The sequence below is a fragment of the Musca domestica genome, unplaced genomic scaffold (assembly GCF_030504385.1).
Source record: "Musca domestica strain aabys unplaced genomic scaffold, Musca_domestica.polishedcontigs.V.1.1 16, whole genome shotgun sequence".
NCBI classification, from domain to species: domain Eukaryota; kingdom Metazoa; phylum Arthropoda; class Insecta; order Diptera; family Muscidae; genus Musca; species Musca domestica.
The window spans coordinates 16173032-16185420 of record NW_026712219.1 but is presented as its reverse complement, the minus strand read 5'-3'; the positions used below and the strand labels follow the sequence as shown (position 1 = coordinate 16185420).

The window sequence follows — 12389 nt, the reverse complement described above, 5'->3', positions numbered from 1 at the left end:
TTTGCCTGCTACAAACAAATGCACAAAGACATAATACCCTGACCACCTTGTGGCGCAGGGTATAAATATTAAGCCAAAACTACGAAAAATAGAACATTCATATTCAATTTTATGCGAAATCATTAATGGATATTCAAAATTACGACCTTTTGTGGGGGAGGTACTAGGAGGAGTCGACCGATATATTCCATTTTAACCTCAGATCTTGAGTTTATAAAAATATTGGAATGTGTGAAATTTTAAGACAATCGTATTCTTACATCACATTTTAAAATGGTCGTAAATATTCAAAAATTTGACCCTTTGTGGGGAAGCACTTGATGGAGTGGACCGATATTATTTTTTGCACCTGACCGAGAACTAAAGCAAATCGGATTATTGCTTTTCTTACTGTGCAGAATATATAGACCTTGGGTTAATATAATATAAATATTGGGATGTTTGAAATTTGAAGACAATCGGAGTCTTACATCACATTTTATGAGAGTTGTAATTATTCAAAATTTATTTAACATTTCTGGGGGAGGTACTTGATGGAGCGGACCGATATTGTCCATTTTCACACCTGAACTAGCGCTGCCGCAAATATTAGGATTATGCTTTCTCTTTCTGTGTAAAAAATATATTTTTTGAAAATTTCGACCTTTTGTGGGGGAGGTGCCAGAAGGAGGGAGGGGGATGTACCAGAAGGAGTGGACCGATATTGGACATCTACGAACTCGATCTAAGTTTGACAAAAATATTAGAATGTACCATGTTTGGACCAAATCGGATACTTCCTTCGAGAGTTATCGTGCGCACCAGCCAGACATACAGACGGACGGACATCGCTACTTTTAAATAACCACAAATTGTCAAAATGTTTAATTATGTGGTATTTATTTTGGTCCGATACGAAATGGACATTATTGGTCCATTCGTTCGGAACCTACTCCATAGATGGTCAACAACTTGAGTAATCATAACTGAGGGTATACATATGTCTGTAAGTCCGACTGATACTTTTTAACATGTTTTTTTTTTTATTTTTTTGTAAAAAATAAGCAGATTTTTATATGGTTTCTTGTCTTATACGTAGCCAACGGGAGCTTATTATTACATGAATTTTTCAAAAGATTTTACAAATTTCAATAATTTTTTTATTGTAAATTTTCAATTCCAAAATTGGATCATTGTCCCAGCAGCTGTGTCGATGCAACTACCTGCATTCTTCTACCATGGCCGGTAACTTAAGACTATTTTCATCGCTTTCTCTTGAATTTTTTAATTCATCGCAACTGATTTTAGTGTTTGGATCTAAAAAAATCCCTACATCAAGAACTGCAAACATTATTAATCTTGGATCATACCTCTCAATGCCCGATTTCCTTTGCAGTTAAACTACCGATTTGGTTGTACCATGGCTAGGTATTTTAAAACACAAAGAATTAGAATAAATAAAATGAACTGGTTTTGCAGTTACCCCATGGTAGAAAAATACAGGATAGATGCATCAAAGCTTGGGAGCATTGATATGTCAAAAAATTTTAAATTTCTTTTCAAATATAAGTAGATTTTTATATGTTTTCTTATACGACACAAATCGTGGGTTGTAAAGATATGCATTTTTCAACAATTTTTACAAATTTAAATACATTTTCATTCAAACATTTTTAATTCCAAAATTGGTTTGACAGTTCATTGTCCCAACAGCTGCGTCTACCTATATTCTTCTACCATGAGTTACCCTGTGCAATAGTTGTTTTGTGTATGAACCGCATCTTATTCCTATATTTCTCGTGCGAATGCTGTTGAGAACATGTCATAAGTGTATCATGTTTATTCACTTCACGGAACAGTTCCCGTGAACTAGTTCACTTCTGAACGATACTAATTTGTTTTGACAACCGAACCAATTGAACGTTCCATAGTTCCGCGAAAAAATAAATAAAACGTTGTTACAAGACCCAAACAGCATTATTCATTATTTTTGCACAAAGAAACTTAAGAAAGAAAGAAAAAAACAAAGTCCAACAAGAAAATACAAACAGCAATGGAAGCAGCCCGCAAGTCATTTGAAATCACCAACCAGGTGCGACAGAATGCCGAAGAGATTAAAAATGCCATGAATGACTTGTATAGCTGGGAGAAGGAAATCAAGGATAAGGAAAAGAAAATGCAGAGCACTGCGGCTCCGGTTGAAAATGGAGACAATAAAATTGTAAGTTATGTGAGAAATTGAAAGGACTTTTATTGATAATCATTTCCTTAGCTAAACACCATGCCCCAGCCGCGTAGTCACATCACAGAGCAGGCCTCGAATAAAGATGCGGCACAACAGCAACTAAACGATTTATCAAGCAGTAAGGCCAGGCAACAGTCATTGGAATCACCAACGGAAAAAGTGGATACCACCCTGGACCCCATGGCCTTGAAACACAAGGAGGCCAATGAAATCAAAGATCGTGGCAACAGCTTTGTTAAACTGGGTCAATATGACATGGCCATTGAGGAGTACAATAAGGCAATTGAATTGTTTCCCAACGATGCCATCTACTATTGTAATAGGGCGTTGTGCTATTTGAAATTGGAAAGGTGAGGTGTATTTTTATGAACATTTTATATTATTGTCATTATTGCCATGGTCACGTGTTGATTAGAATAGCACGGTGAAGAACAAAGGAAACACGATAGATAAAAAGGAAACAACCAAAATTCAACAACTGATTGACGTTATGATAAAAAAGGAATTTAGAATAATTATCTTTTAATATTCTAATCTGAGGGCGACCATTATAGAATTCAAAAAGGTGTTTGCCAGGGTTTTTTGCACCAGGAAATTTAAATTGAGATCTTTCCAGAACATTATTTTACATACGATAAACCGATGTATGAAAGTAATTAGAAGTCTTATGCACAGTAAATATCAAAATGGTTTTGCCGGTAAAAAAACGCTTCCAAAAATATCTGTACAAAATATTTTATATAAAATAACAGATTTGTATATGGTTTTCTATGTATAAAAATAACACCCAAAGGAATCTATATTTAGAATTCCTCTATTAGTCATTTACTAACTGAATGCGTTGCAAAAGTTACATTTTTAAGAAACACACACAAGAGGTTTTGTACTTAATAAGGCTTTCACGAATTCCCCTATGCGAATAAGATAAATAAAACAAGCAAAAAAACATTAAGATCGGCCGGGCTGAACTTTATACGCTCCACCTTTGGATAAAGAAAACATTTTTATATAAAAGTATCTGAATTCATAAGCGTGCCACTTTATACTACAAATGCCAGTAAGACCGTTTGGATAATGCTGTTAAACTGAACCCACTTTGACCTACATACACCAATTTATAGACAAATCGGTGACAAAATGTGGCGAAAATGATCAAAATACCGAATATCGTTAGGTACCGTTATATGGCGCCTATATCAAAACGTGGACCGATGTATCTCATTTTCAAAACCAACCATTCTAGACACGATACAAATTCTTCTACCAAATTTTGAAGCTCTACATCAAATAATGTGGGCTGTGTCGTGATTCCAAAAGACGGACTCGTTAAATCAACTTCGAATTTTATGCTGATTATGAATATATACATTTTATGGGTTCTACGGCGAATATTTGGGGATGTTACGAGCGGAAAGGCAAAGTCAATAAACCCTCCTTTTTAAGGCGGAGGGTATAAAAAATGAGAGAACTCGAGCAGATTTTCAACATATTGAAAAAATGAAATTTTTGTCAATCTGGAAGAATTCTATAATCTTCTATGCCCCTATTATAACTTCTATATACATGTAGCAGCTATCCAATTCGTTTTACTTTTAGAAGGCTTCATATGCACAGAAAAACTCCCGAAAGATGTCGTATACTGAATACATCTAGAAGTTCTAGAATATCTAGAAAACCACTGGAAGCTACAGAAAAGAATCTTATATAAAATCTTTTCCACACATATACGAATCTTTGATGTACAGAGGACCTTATGAAGTTAACACCGCATAAGTCTGGATTCTTTGGAAGGAAGTATTATATAAAATACTTTCAACAAAATCTTGAAAGCCTATGGAAATTATAGAATCTATGATGTGCAAACCTTTCCAATCTTGCAGAGTGTCATAAAGAATATAAAACTATATCAGAATTAACCTTTCTCGATAAGAATGTCAACTTACAATTTATTGCTAATTTTAATCTATCTAACTGCTCTGAAGTTTAAATAGGTAAAGCCAGGCCATAAACAACTTGTTAGCAGATATATATGCCTTGGGCGAACTACTTAGACATGCTGTATAATTTAATACCTAGGATTTGTTTTGGTAATTAAATTATTGGTCAAATCGATCAGTATGTTGTAATAGATGTCTGCATGTTCCCCACACCAAAGAAGGCCGCAATATCGATGATTTTAACATTGTAGAATTCCTGAAAGATGGAGTTGTGATGGAGGTCCGGGGGTATTATCTCGCATCAGCAACTTTTGGTTTCGTCGGCCCACATATTTTTTCGCATAATTACTAATTTCGGTATTTGACCTTTGTCTCAGTTTCAATCAACAAAAATTAAGTTGATACCCCATTAAGTCATGCACAAATCCTGGACATGCCAATAAGTCGGAATATACACTTTTTAGACTTCAATTACATTGACGTAACGATAATTGATAAGTACGCCTGGGTTTTAGGTGAATCTCCTCTGGACGGCCTGACCATAAATACGTAGCAGACGTATTCTATCCTAATAGAATAATTAGATGCTGATGATACCACTTTTTAGGGACAAACTCTTGCCATTTACACTACAGCCGAATTGTGCAATAGCATAACAGGACCAGTGTCGTTGATCAGATGACCCTGGAAGCTATTATTTCAAGCTCTATTAATTCGAGTATAATTTCATTAAACTTTGTTGGGTCCCAGGACATTGCAACATAGTGAGAATGAAATCATTGATGAATCAACTCGAGGTAATTCTCAGACGATAAATGTGCCGATTGATGAGACTGTTAAGCCACCAATACGATATTACGTCAGCTGCTTCAAATAGGCTCTTGTCGTAGAAAAAGGTCGGTGATCTCGAGAAGAAGAACCTGATCCCTACTATCAATTAGCAGGTTTCATCTAAGAATTGTTGTAGGCATATTGACTCGCCACTGCAGTATTAGATATCTAACTTCGAAATAGGAAAACTATTTGACCAGAGGTCAGTGGCCCAGACAATTGTCGACTATTTGAAGATGGGGAAGAGGTAGTCACGATTGAACATCTACCATGCAGATGTCCCATCTTATCAAATAGGAGACAAATTCTAGTCGGTCTTGTCTTTCTTTTTCCCAGTAATCAATATAATATATTTTTAAAATGTTCCCGATCCATTCCAAAGTTGCAAATCTTGAGACCTCGCCAAAACGTTTGCCCTGCAATGTGATTTTCTAAACTGCTTAAAGTTTGGTCTCTCTTCGCTATTCGATCATCAGGCATATATATGGACTACACAGCTTGTGGTGGACATTGAGATATTTTAATACCAGGCGGTTATTGTCCATTATCTCTTCAGTCTTTCCTGGCGGTCTTTTGCAGCGGATTTGTAACAACTCGTAAAAAAATAAAATTTTATGTCCCTCTCTTTAAATCACTTTAGCTTTTGAAAGAAATGATAAAATTTTACTCAAGTGTGTATTACGTCTGCAGGACTTTTGATTTTGAAATTGGGTCATGTAGGTCTACGTTCTTATATAGTCCTATATAATGGTACTTCCCGATATTCGGTATTTTGGTGATTTAAGCGATATTATTCACCGGGAATGTTTTAAACTTGGCATTTAAGTTCGTAATGGATAATACAGCCTACGACAGAAAATTCTTTGTGCAGTTCCACGTCTTTGCGTAGCCCCCATATAACGGCACTTCCCGATATTCGGTATTTTGATAATTTTAGCGACATTATTCACTGAAATTATTTCAAATTTGGTATCTGAAGTTCGTAATGGATACTACAGCTTATGACAGAAAATTGTCTTTGCTGGGCCACGTTTTGGTATAGCCCCATATAATGTTACCTCCCTATATTCGGTATTTTAATGATTTTAGCTACATTATTTATCGATTTTTTTTTTCAAGTTTCACATTTGAATATTGTAATGGCTTTGCAGGTGCACGTCGTCGTATAGACCCTAATATAGCGGCTACATTCGGTATTTTTAATATTTTAACATTTTATTTTTAACGGATTTTATTTTTTTGAAAATTGCCAAAATTCGTTGCAAATGGTTGATGGTATTCAAAGTTCGGCCCGTCCGAACTTAGTTTTTTTAACTTGTTTTTAATATAAACTCCTTAACTTTCTCAGATATGATGAATGCATCGATGATTGTGACCGGGCAACAGATATCGACAACTTAGCTGTAAAAGCCTACTACCGACGTATGTTGGCCAATGAATCGTTGGGCAATAATATGGATGCCCTTAAGGATTGTACCACCGTACTTATGATTGAGCCGAAAAACAGTGAAGCAAATCGTAGTCTGGAAAGAATTAATGAAAGATTGAGGAAAAATGGTAAATATATTCACATGTTTGATGCTGCCGAGAACTAATTAATTTTCTTTTTCACTAGCCAAAAACTCCAAAGGTCCCAATTTCACCAGTTTGCGCAACAATGTAGTTGACATTCTACCAATCGATAAGCCAGCCTACAAACGTTCAACGAAACCTTTAAAACGTATTGCTATTGCTGATGTTGTTGGTCCCAAAGAAAGTAAAAATCATGAAAACCTACAGATCTCTGATGAAGATATCGATAAAATTTTCAATAGTAATTGTGGTTACTTTAAAGAGGTGAAAAATCCCGAAGAAAGACTCAAAGCCAAAGAGAGTGCAGCCAAACAAGTACAACCTGTGGTAGATAACAAGGAAAATACCAAAATCAATGAGAACAAAGAGAATGTTGCTGTTAAGAAAACAGTCACACAAGATGTTAAAAAAGAAAAGGCAAACAGCAAAGAAGCTGATGCTGTAAAGAAAACTGTTGAGGCCAAAGAACAAGATTCCAATAAAATAGCCAGTGTTAAAAAATCAGGAGCAGCAGCGACAACAACAAATGTTGTTGAAAACATCAAACATAATGTGAGTAACGAGAGGTTTTCAAATAAAGCTTAGTAATAATAATCTAATTTTTCAGCGTCCTCTGCCCGAGTCTCCCAAATCCACTGCTCAATTTTATTCAAACTGGAAGGAGTTATCACCTCAACATAAATATGAATATTTAAAGAGTATTAACCCCAATCACCTGGGCAAAATTCTTGGTGCCGGCTTTGACTCGGATACCCTTACCGATGTCATACGTACATTACACGATTTCTATTTGCCGGCAAAAGAAAACGTTTTGGCCAAAACTCTGCTAGAAGTCAGTAAAAATAACCAGGTACCCATTTTGTCTCTGCTTATGTCCAATGAGGAACGTAAAGGTAGGTACAAAATAAAATAAATTCAAATAAATTTATTTGAACAATTTGTATCATTTTAGCTCTCTCTGAAATCGTAAACTTTCTCAAAGGCGATACTGCTTCAAACGAAGTTGCAGCTCAAATAATGAAAAATTTCAATTTGAATTAAATTATTTCAATTCATTCAAATTGATGATGTTCGATACATATTCATTTCCTGCCTTCCTAAATAACGATTTCTTTAGTGTTATAAACTATATTAGCATGTATGTCATTTGATTAATTTCAGTTTTGTGGTATTAATTCTATTCTGTTTTGGTAATACTTAATAATATAATAATTATATGTAGAATATCCAAAGAATTCATGTTGAAAAATATAAAATTCTATTCTAGTTAACAAAGAAATAAGAAGATCTATGGAACTCGACGGAAATTGTCAGTTTGGCATATTTGCATTTAAAGTTAATGGTTTGAAAAACCACTACGAGAGAAAGTACTACACAATAATTTGGAAACATATGTCGACGAAAATATTCTTCAAAATGCCCATGTTTTAAAACATTAGGCGTATCTTACATAGGATCTGATCTGCATCGGATTGCATTAGAAAACTAAACACACCCCTTAGACTCTGAGCTCAGTCCAGGGAAAGGAATACAGATGTGGCATGGTTTTGTAACATTATGTTCAAGGATGGAGAACAATTAGCGATAGGAAAGAAACTGAACTTATTACGATTTAAAATTTCGATTGAAATGAATTTAAATATGTATATTACAGCTTGTTTAATTAAAAATTGCTACAAAAACAACTAAATATGGATCCTAGTTGTTTCTACCAAAATTTTAATCAATCTAAAAAGCGAATACTAAAATTCATTGTTATTAACCAGAAGGAGTGGTCCGATATATTCCATATTTACATTAAATCTATGGTGTGTAGAAGTATTATTATTTTACCCTTTGTGGGGGAGGTACCTAAAAGAATGGGCGATGAATTCCATATTCCCAATAGAAATAATGTCGATGAAGGTAGTGCATTGTGCGGAATCAGAAGAAACATCGACCAATTATTTTCTAATTTTGGCACTTGACTTATATAAAATTTTGACCCCTTGTAAGTGAGGTATCAAAGGGAGAGGGTCGATATTCACAATAAATCTCGAGTTCCCAATAAGTGACGCACACCCCTCGAATACTGCAGTTTCGGCATTTACAGACATATTTTTACTTGGGTTACTTTCCAAATTGTGCAGGGTATAAAAAATTCGGTCCGACCGAACTTAACTGTTTCATTACTTGTTTATATTTATAAACTAAACTTTAAAGAAACGCTATACTATATGAAGTAAAGGGTGATTTTTAGCTATTATCTTATTGGCAACACTGCTTTAAACAGCACACACACGTTTCGTCATTTTATACCCTCTAACATGCTAAGGCATTTTTTGCCAGAATTATTTCAAATTTCATAATTGAAATTTGTAGTGGGTACTACAGCCAATGACAAAAAAGTTACTCACAAAGGTAGAAGTCTTCGTATAGCCCACATATAAGGGTTATAATTTGAGAGGTTTTTTCTCCGTTTTTTTTTTTTAATTTTTCAATTTCCTTCAAAATGGTGGATGGTATTAAAAGATCCCGGTCGATCTTAGTTGCTTTTTTACTTGTTTTCACTGTCACAGTTTGGTCTATAATTTAACTATGAATCGTCTTAAAAACGAACAAAGCTTGCAAATCATTGATTTTATTATCAGAATGCGTACACTGCAAAGAAAGTTCATAGCGCGCTTCTTCGAAAAATTGTGTAAAGGTGGTTTGGTGAACATTTTCGCTTGCTGAGTGCGATGGTGCTGAGTCCTGTTGGAATGTCCAAGGTCTGCGGCCAAAATGTTTGCGTGCCCAAGGGTTTAATAAACCCTCCAGAATATTTTCGCGATAATATTCGGCATTTATTCTGATGCCACGGTCGATTAATACGAGCGGAGAGCGACCATCGGCTGTTATTGCGGACCACACCATCATCAGGCCGGTGCTTGAGTTATGGTGGCCAACAAAAGGTGAACATTTTCAGCTGACCTCTGTGGCAAGAAAACACGTTCGTTTTGTTTTTTTACAAACTGCTGGACAATGAATGTTTTCTCTTCGGAGAAAACTAAATTCGGCAGTTCACCACTTTCGGCCAAGCGAAGCATCTCTTTAGCTCTTTTGAGTCTATTTTCTTTCTGTTGCGGTGTAAGTTCTTGCACTTTTTGGAATTTAAATGGCTTTACCCCGAGCTCATTTTTCAATATTTGTCGAATGGAATATTGCGATATGTTCAGCTCATAAACCATTTTTCGGACACTGCAACGCGGGTTTCGATCAAGTCGCTTCTTTACATTTCGAACCATTTTTGTTGAGGTTCCTGTTTTCCTCCGTAAACTTCCTTGACGTCAGGCTACGCTACCAACATCACGGTAACGAGCGATAGTACGGGACACAAAAGATTTATTCACATTTAAATGCTGGAGTGCTCTAACGATAGCCACTTGTGGTTTTCCAGCCAAATATAAAGATATCACGCTTGAATTTCACCACGAATAACTGCTTTTCTGGAAAATTCTCACCAAAATGCTTTTGTACGCTTGTAAACAATATAATGAGCTGTCACTGGAATAATTTTAACAGCTGCCGGAGTGGCTTAGAAATGACAGCAGTCTGAAATTGGTTGCAGTTTTTTCATCTCTCAAATAATCTCTTTTTCGGACTCGTGTGCTAGCACACGATTTTGAGCAGTGCTGATTATAGGCAAAGTAATGCGAAGAACGTGGCTCTTTTAAAAATCATCCATTGCGCCTGCCCAAATATGTCCACTGCTATAATTGCAGTCAATATCCTATCGAAACAAATATCCTATCGAAACAAATAAGCCTTAAATAATCTATTTTCCAATCTCCAAGGAAAACATCTCAAAACTAGTAAAACTGTGCTGTTTCAAGGCAAGAGTTGCAAAGCTGCTGGACTTTAGAATTACAATTTACCGACATAATATTGTAGAATTTCTATGTCCATAACATTTTTCGCAAGACCCATGAATACTCAATCTATCATAGAGAGATGTTGGTATAATGACCAAATCTCTTACTAAACCCAAATAAAATAAGAGAACTTTAAAGCCAATGAAAGCTAAGAGCATACATAATTCCATGTCGTTTCGTAGTTAAATCGTGTGTGCGCTTTTTTTGCAAACGAATGTACAACAGGTTCGTTTTCAAAGAGAGCCGGTATTACGAGCTTGTTTTGGTTGAAGTGAGGTTTGGTGCCGTTTCATCTCCCCACAAACACGTTGCACACGTATGTATGGTTGTATTTGTAAAATATCTGGTCAAGTGTTTTTCTTTGGATACATTCCGTAGACACACATGATTAGATTTTAATGACTCTCCAGTGGGCTGCCATTATTATATTTGAGAGATACTTAATATTGGCAGAGAACGAGAGTGAACAACCAGCGCGGAGTGTTCTGTTTTTGCTTTTTTGTTTTAGCTTCGTGTGACGATGATATTTTTCTACGGCCGGGGTTCATAGCTGAAGTTTAAAATGAATATTTAAATATTAATAAATTCAACGAATATAGCGTATGAACGAATAACGGTCAGTGGGGGATAAACTTCAGAAAATGATTTATGAGTCCACGCAAAAGAGTCATGGCTACTAATGAAACTCGTTTACAAAAAAAAATCGCATGTAAATGAAGTTTCAATTTTTTCCATATCTCAATATATTTGCCAGGTTATAACGGTAAGTGTATTCGACGTTCAAAATAACTGGAGACTTGACATTTACGAACTCATATCAAAATTCGTATCTATAGCCAAAAATATTGAAAATTCTAAATCTGGCTAAAATTAAAAAAAATATATGTGGGTCCCGATTTGCTCCTCTGGGTTTTTACTAAAATATTGGATGACAAAATATTGTTTACCTTTCGATTGTGGTAGTAGTTTGCGATCGTGTTTGGTCGAACTAAAATAACAACTTTACCAACAACAATTTCTGGCTCACACCAGTTTAGCATATGCTAGACAATAGTGGATAAGATAAATAACGAGGTGTGCTCTGGAAGTTATGATAATAGAGGTATACGATAATTTAATAATTTGTACAAATCCTCAGTAAAAAGTCTAAAGGTAGAATTATAAAAGGCTTCATTTTACTGACATAAGTCATAGCCTGACTTCATTGTTAAAGAACTGAAGGCGAGAGTACATAAAACGCTTTTTTGACTGGCTTCTTCGGAAAAGAACAAAATCGAACTAAGTCAACCTAAAACTCCTAATCGAAAAAGCCAGTCAGAAGCGTTTTATGTATTCTCACCTTTAGGTTATTCAAAAAAAGCGAAGGAAATCAAATTATATTTTATCCAAAATTTTATCCAATTGATTCACAAGCCTATAATTTCGGCTTGGAAACGGAATTTAGTATGAAGCTATAATTTAAGTCTGGCCAGAAGCCTAACAATTCGGATGGTCAGAGGACAATATTTAACGTAAACTTTTAAGTAAAATAAGTAAAAAAGCTGTAAGTTCGGCCGTGCCGAACGTTGAATACCCTCCACCATTTGGTAAAAATTCTGTTAAAATCTTAAAAATACCGAATGTAGCCTATTTATTAGGCTAGGGTCTATATGACGACGTGGACCTGCATACGCAACTTTTGTCATAAGCCTGCACAGACAATGTTCTGTCTTAGGCTGTAGTATCCATTACGAACTTCAAATACAAAATTTGAAACAATTCCGTTAAATAATGTCACTAAAATCATCAAAATTCCGTATATCGAGGGTACCGTTATATGGGGGCTATACGAAGACGTGGACCTGCACAGACAATTTTCTGTCTTAGGCTGTAGTATTCATTACGAACTTCAAATACTAAATTTGAAATAGTTCCGGTAAGTAATGTCGCTAA

General features: G+C 35.3%; 1 protein-coding gene across 1 annotated transcript; it reads left to right on the top strand.

The window, feature by feature from the left end:
* Positions 1-1872: 1872 nt before the first annotated feature.
* Positions 1873-7804, top strand: LOC101890819 (RNA polymerase II-associated protein 3). Its single transcript, XM_005179038.4, has 6 exons — positions 1873-2200; positions 2252-2574; positions 6341-6549; positions 6608-7116; positions 7172-7457; positions 7517-7804. The coding sequence occupies exons 1-6, from the start codon at positions 2033-2035 to the stop codon at positions 7603-7605; spliced, it is 1584 nt and encodes a 527-aa protein (XP_005179095.1). The 5' UTR covers positions 1873-2032; the 3' UTR covers positions 7606-7804.
* The last annotated feature ends 4585 nt before the right edge of the window (positions 7805-12389 follow it).

Bases quoted from the DNA above. Each gene is read 5' to 3' on its own strand.
- LOC101890819 (XM_005179038.4), top strand. From the start codon at position 2,033: ATGGAAGCAGCCCGCAAGTCATTTGAAATCACCAACCAGGTGCGACAG. The intron at 2,201-2,251 runs GTAAGTTATGTG...TCATTTCCTTAG, and splicing joins AAAATGGAGACAATAAAATT to CTAAACACCATGCCCCAGCC. The intron at 7,117-7,171 runs GTGAGTAACGAG...CTAATTTTTCAG, and splicing joins TTGAAAACATCAAACATAAT to CGTCCTCTGCCCGAGTCTCC.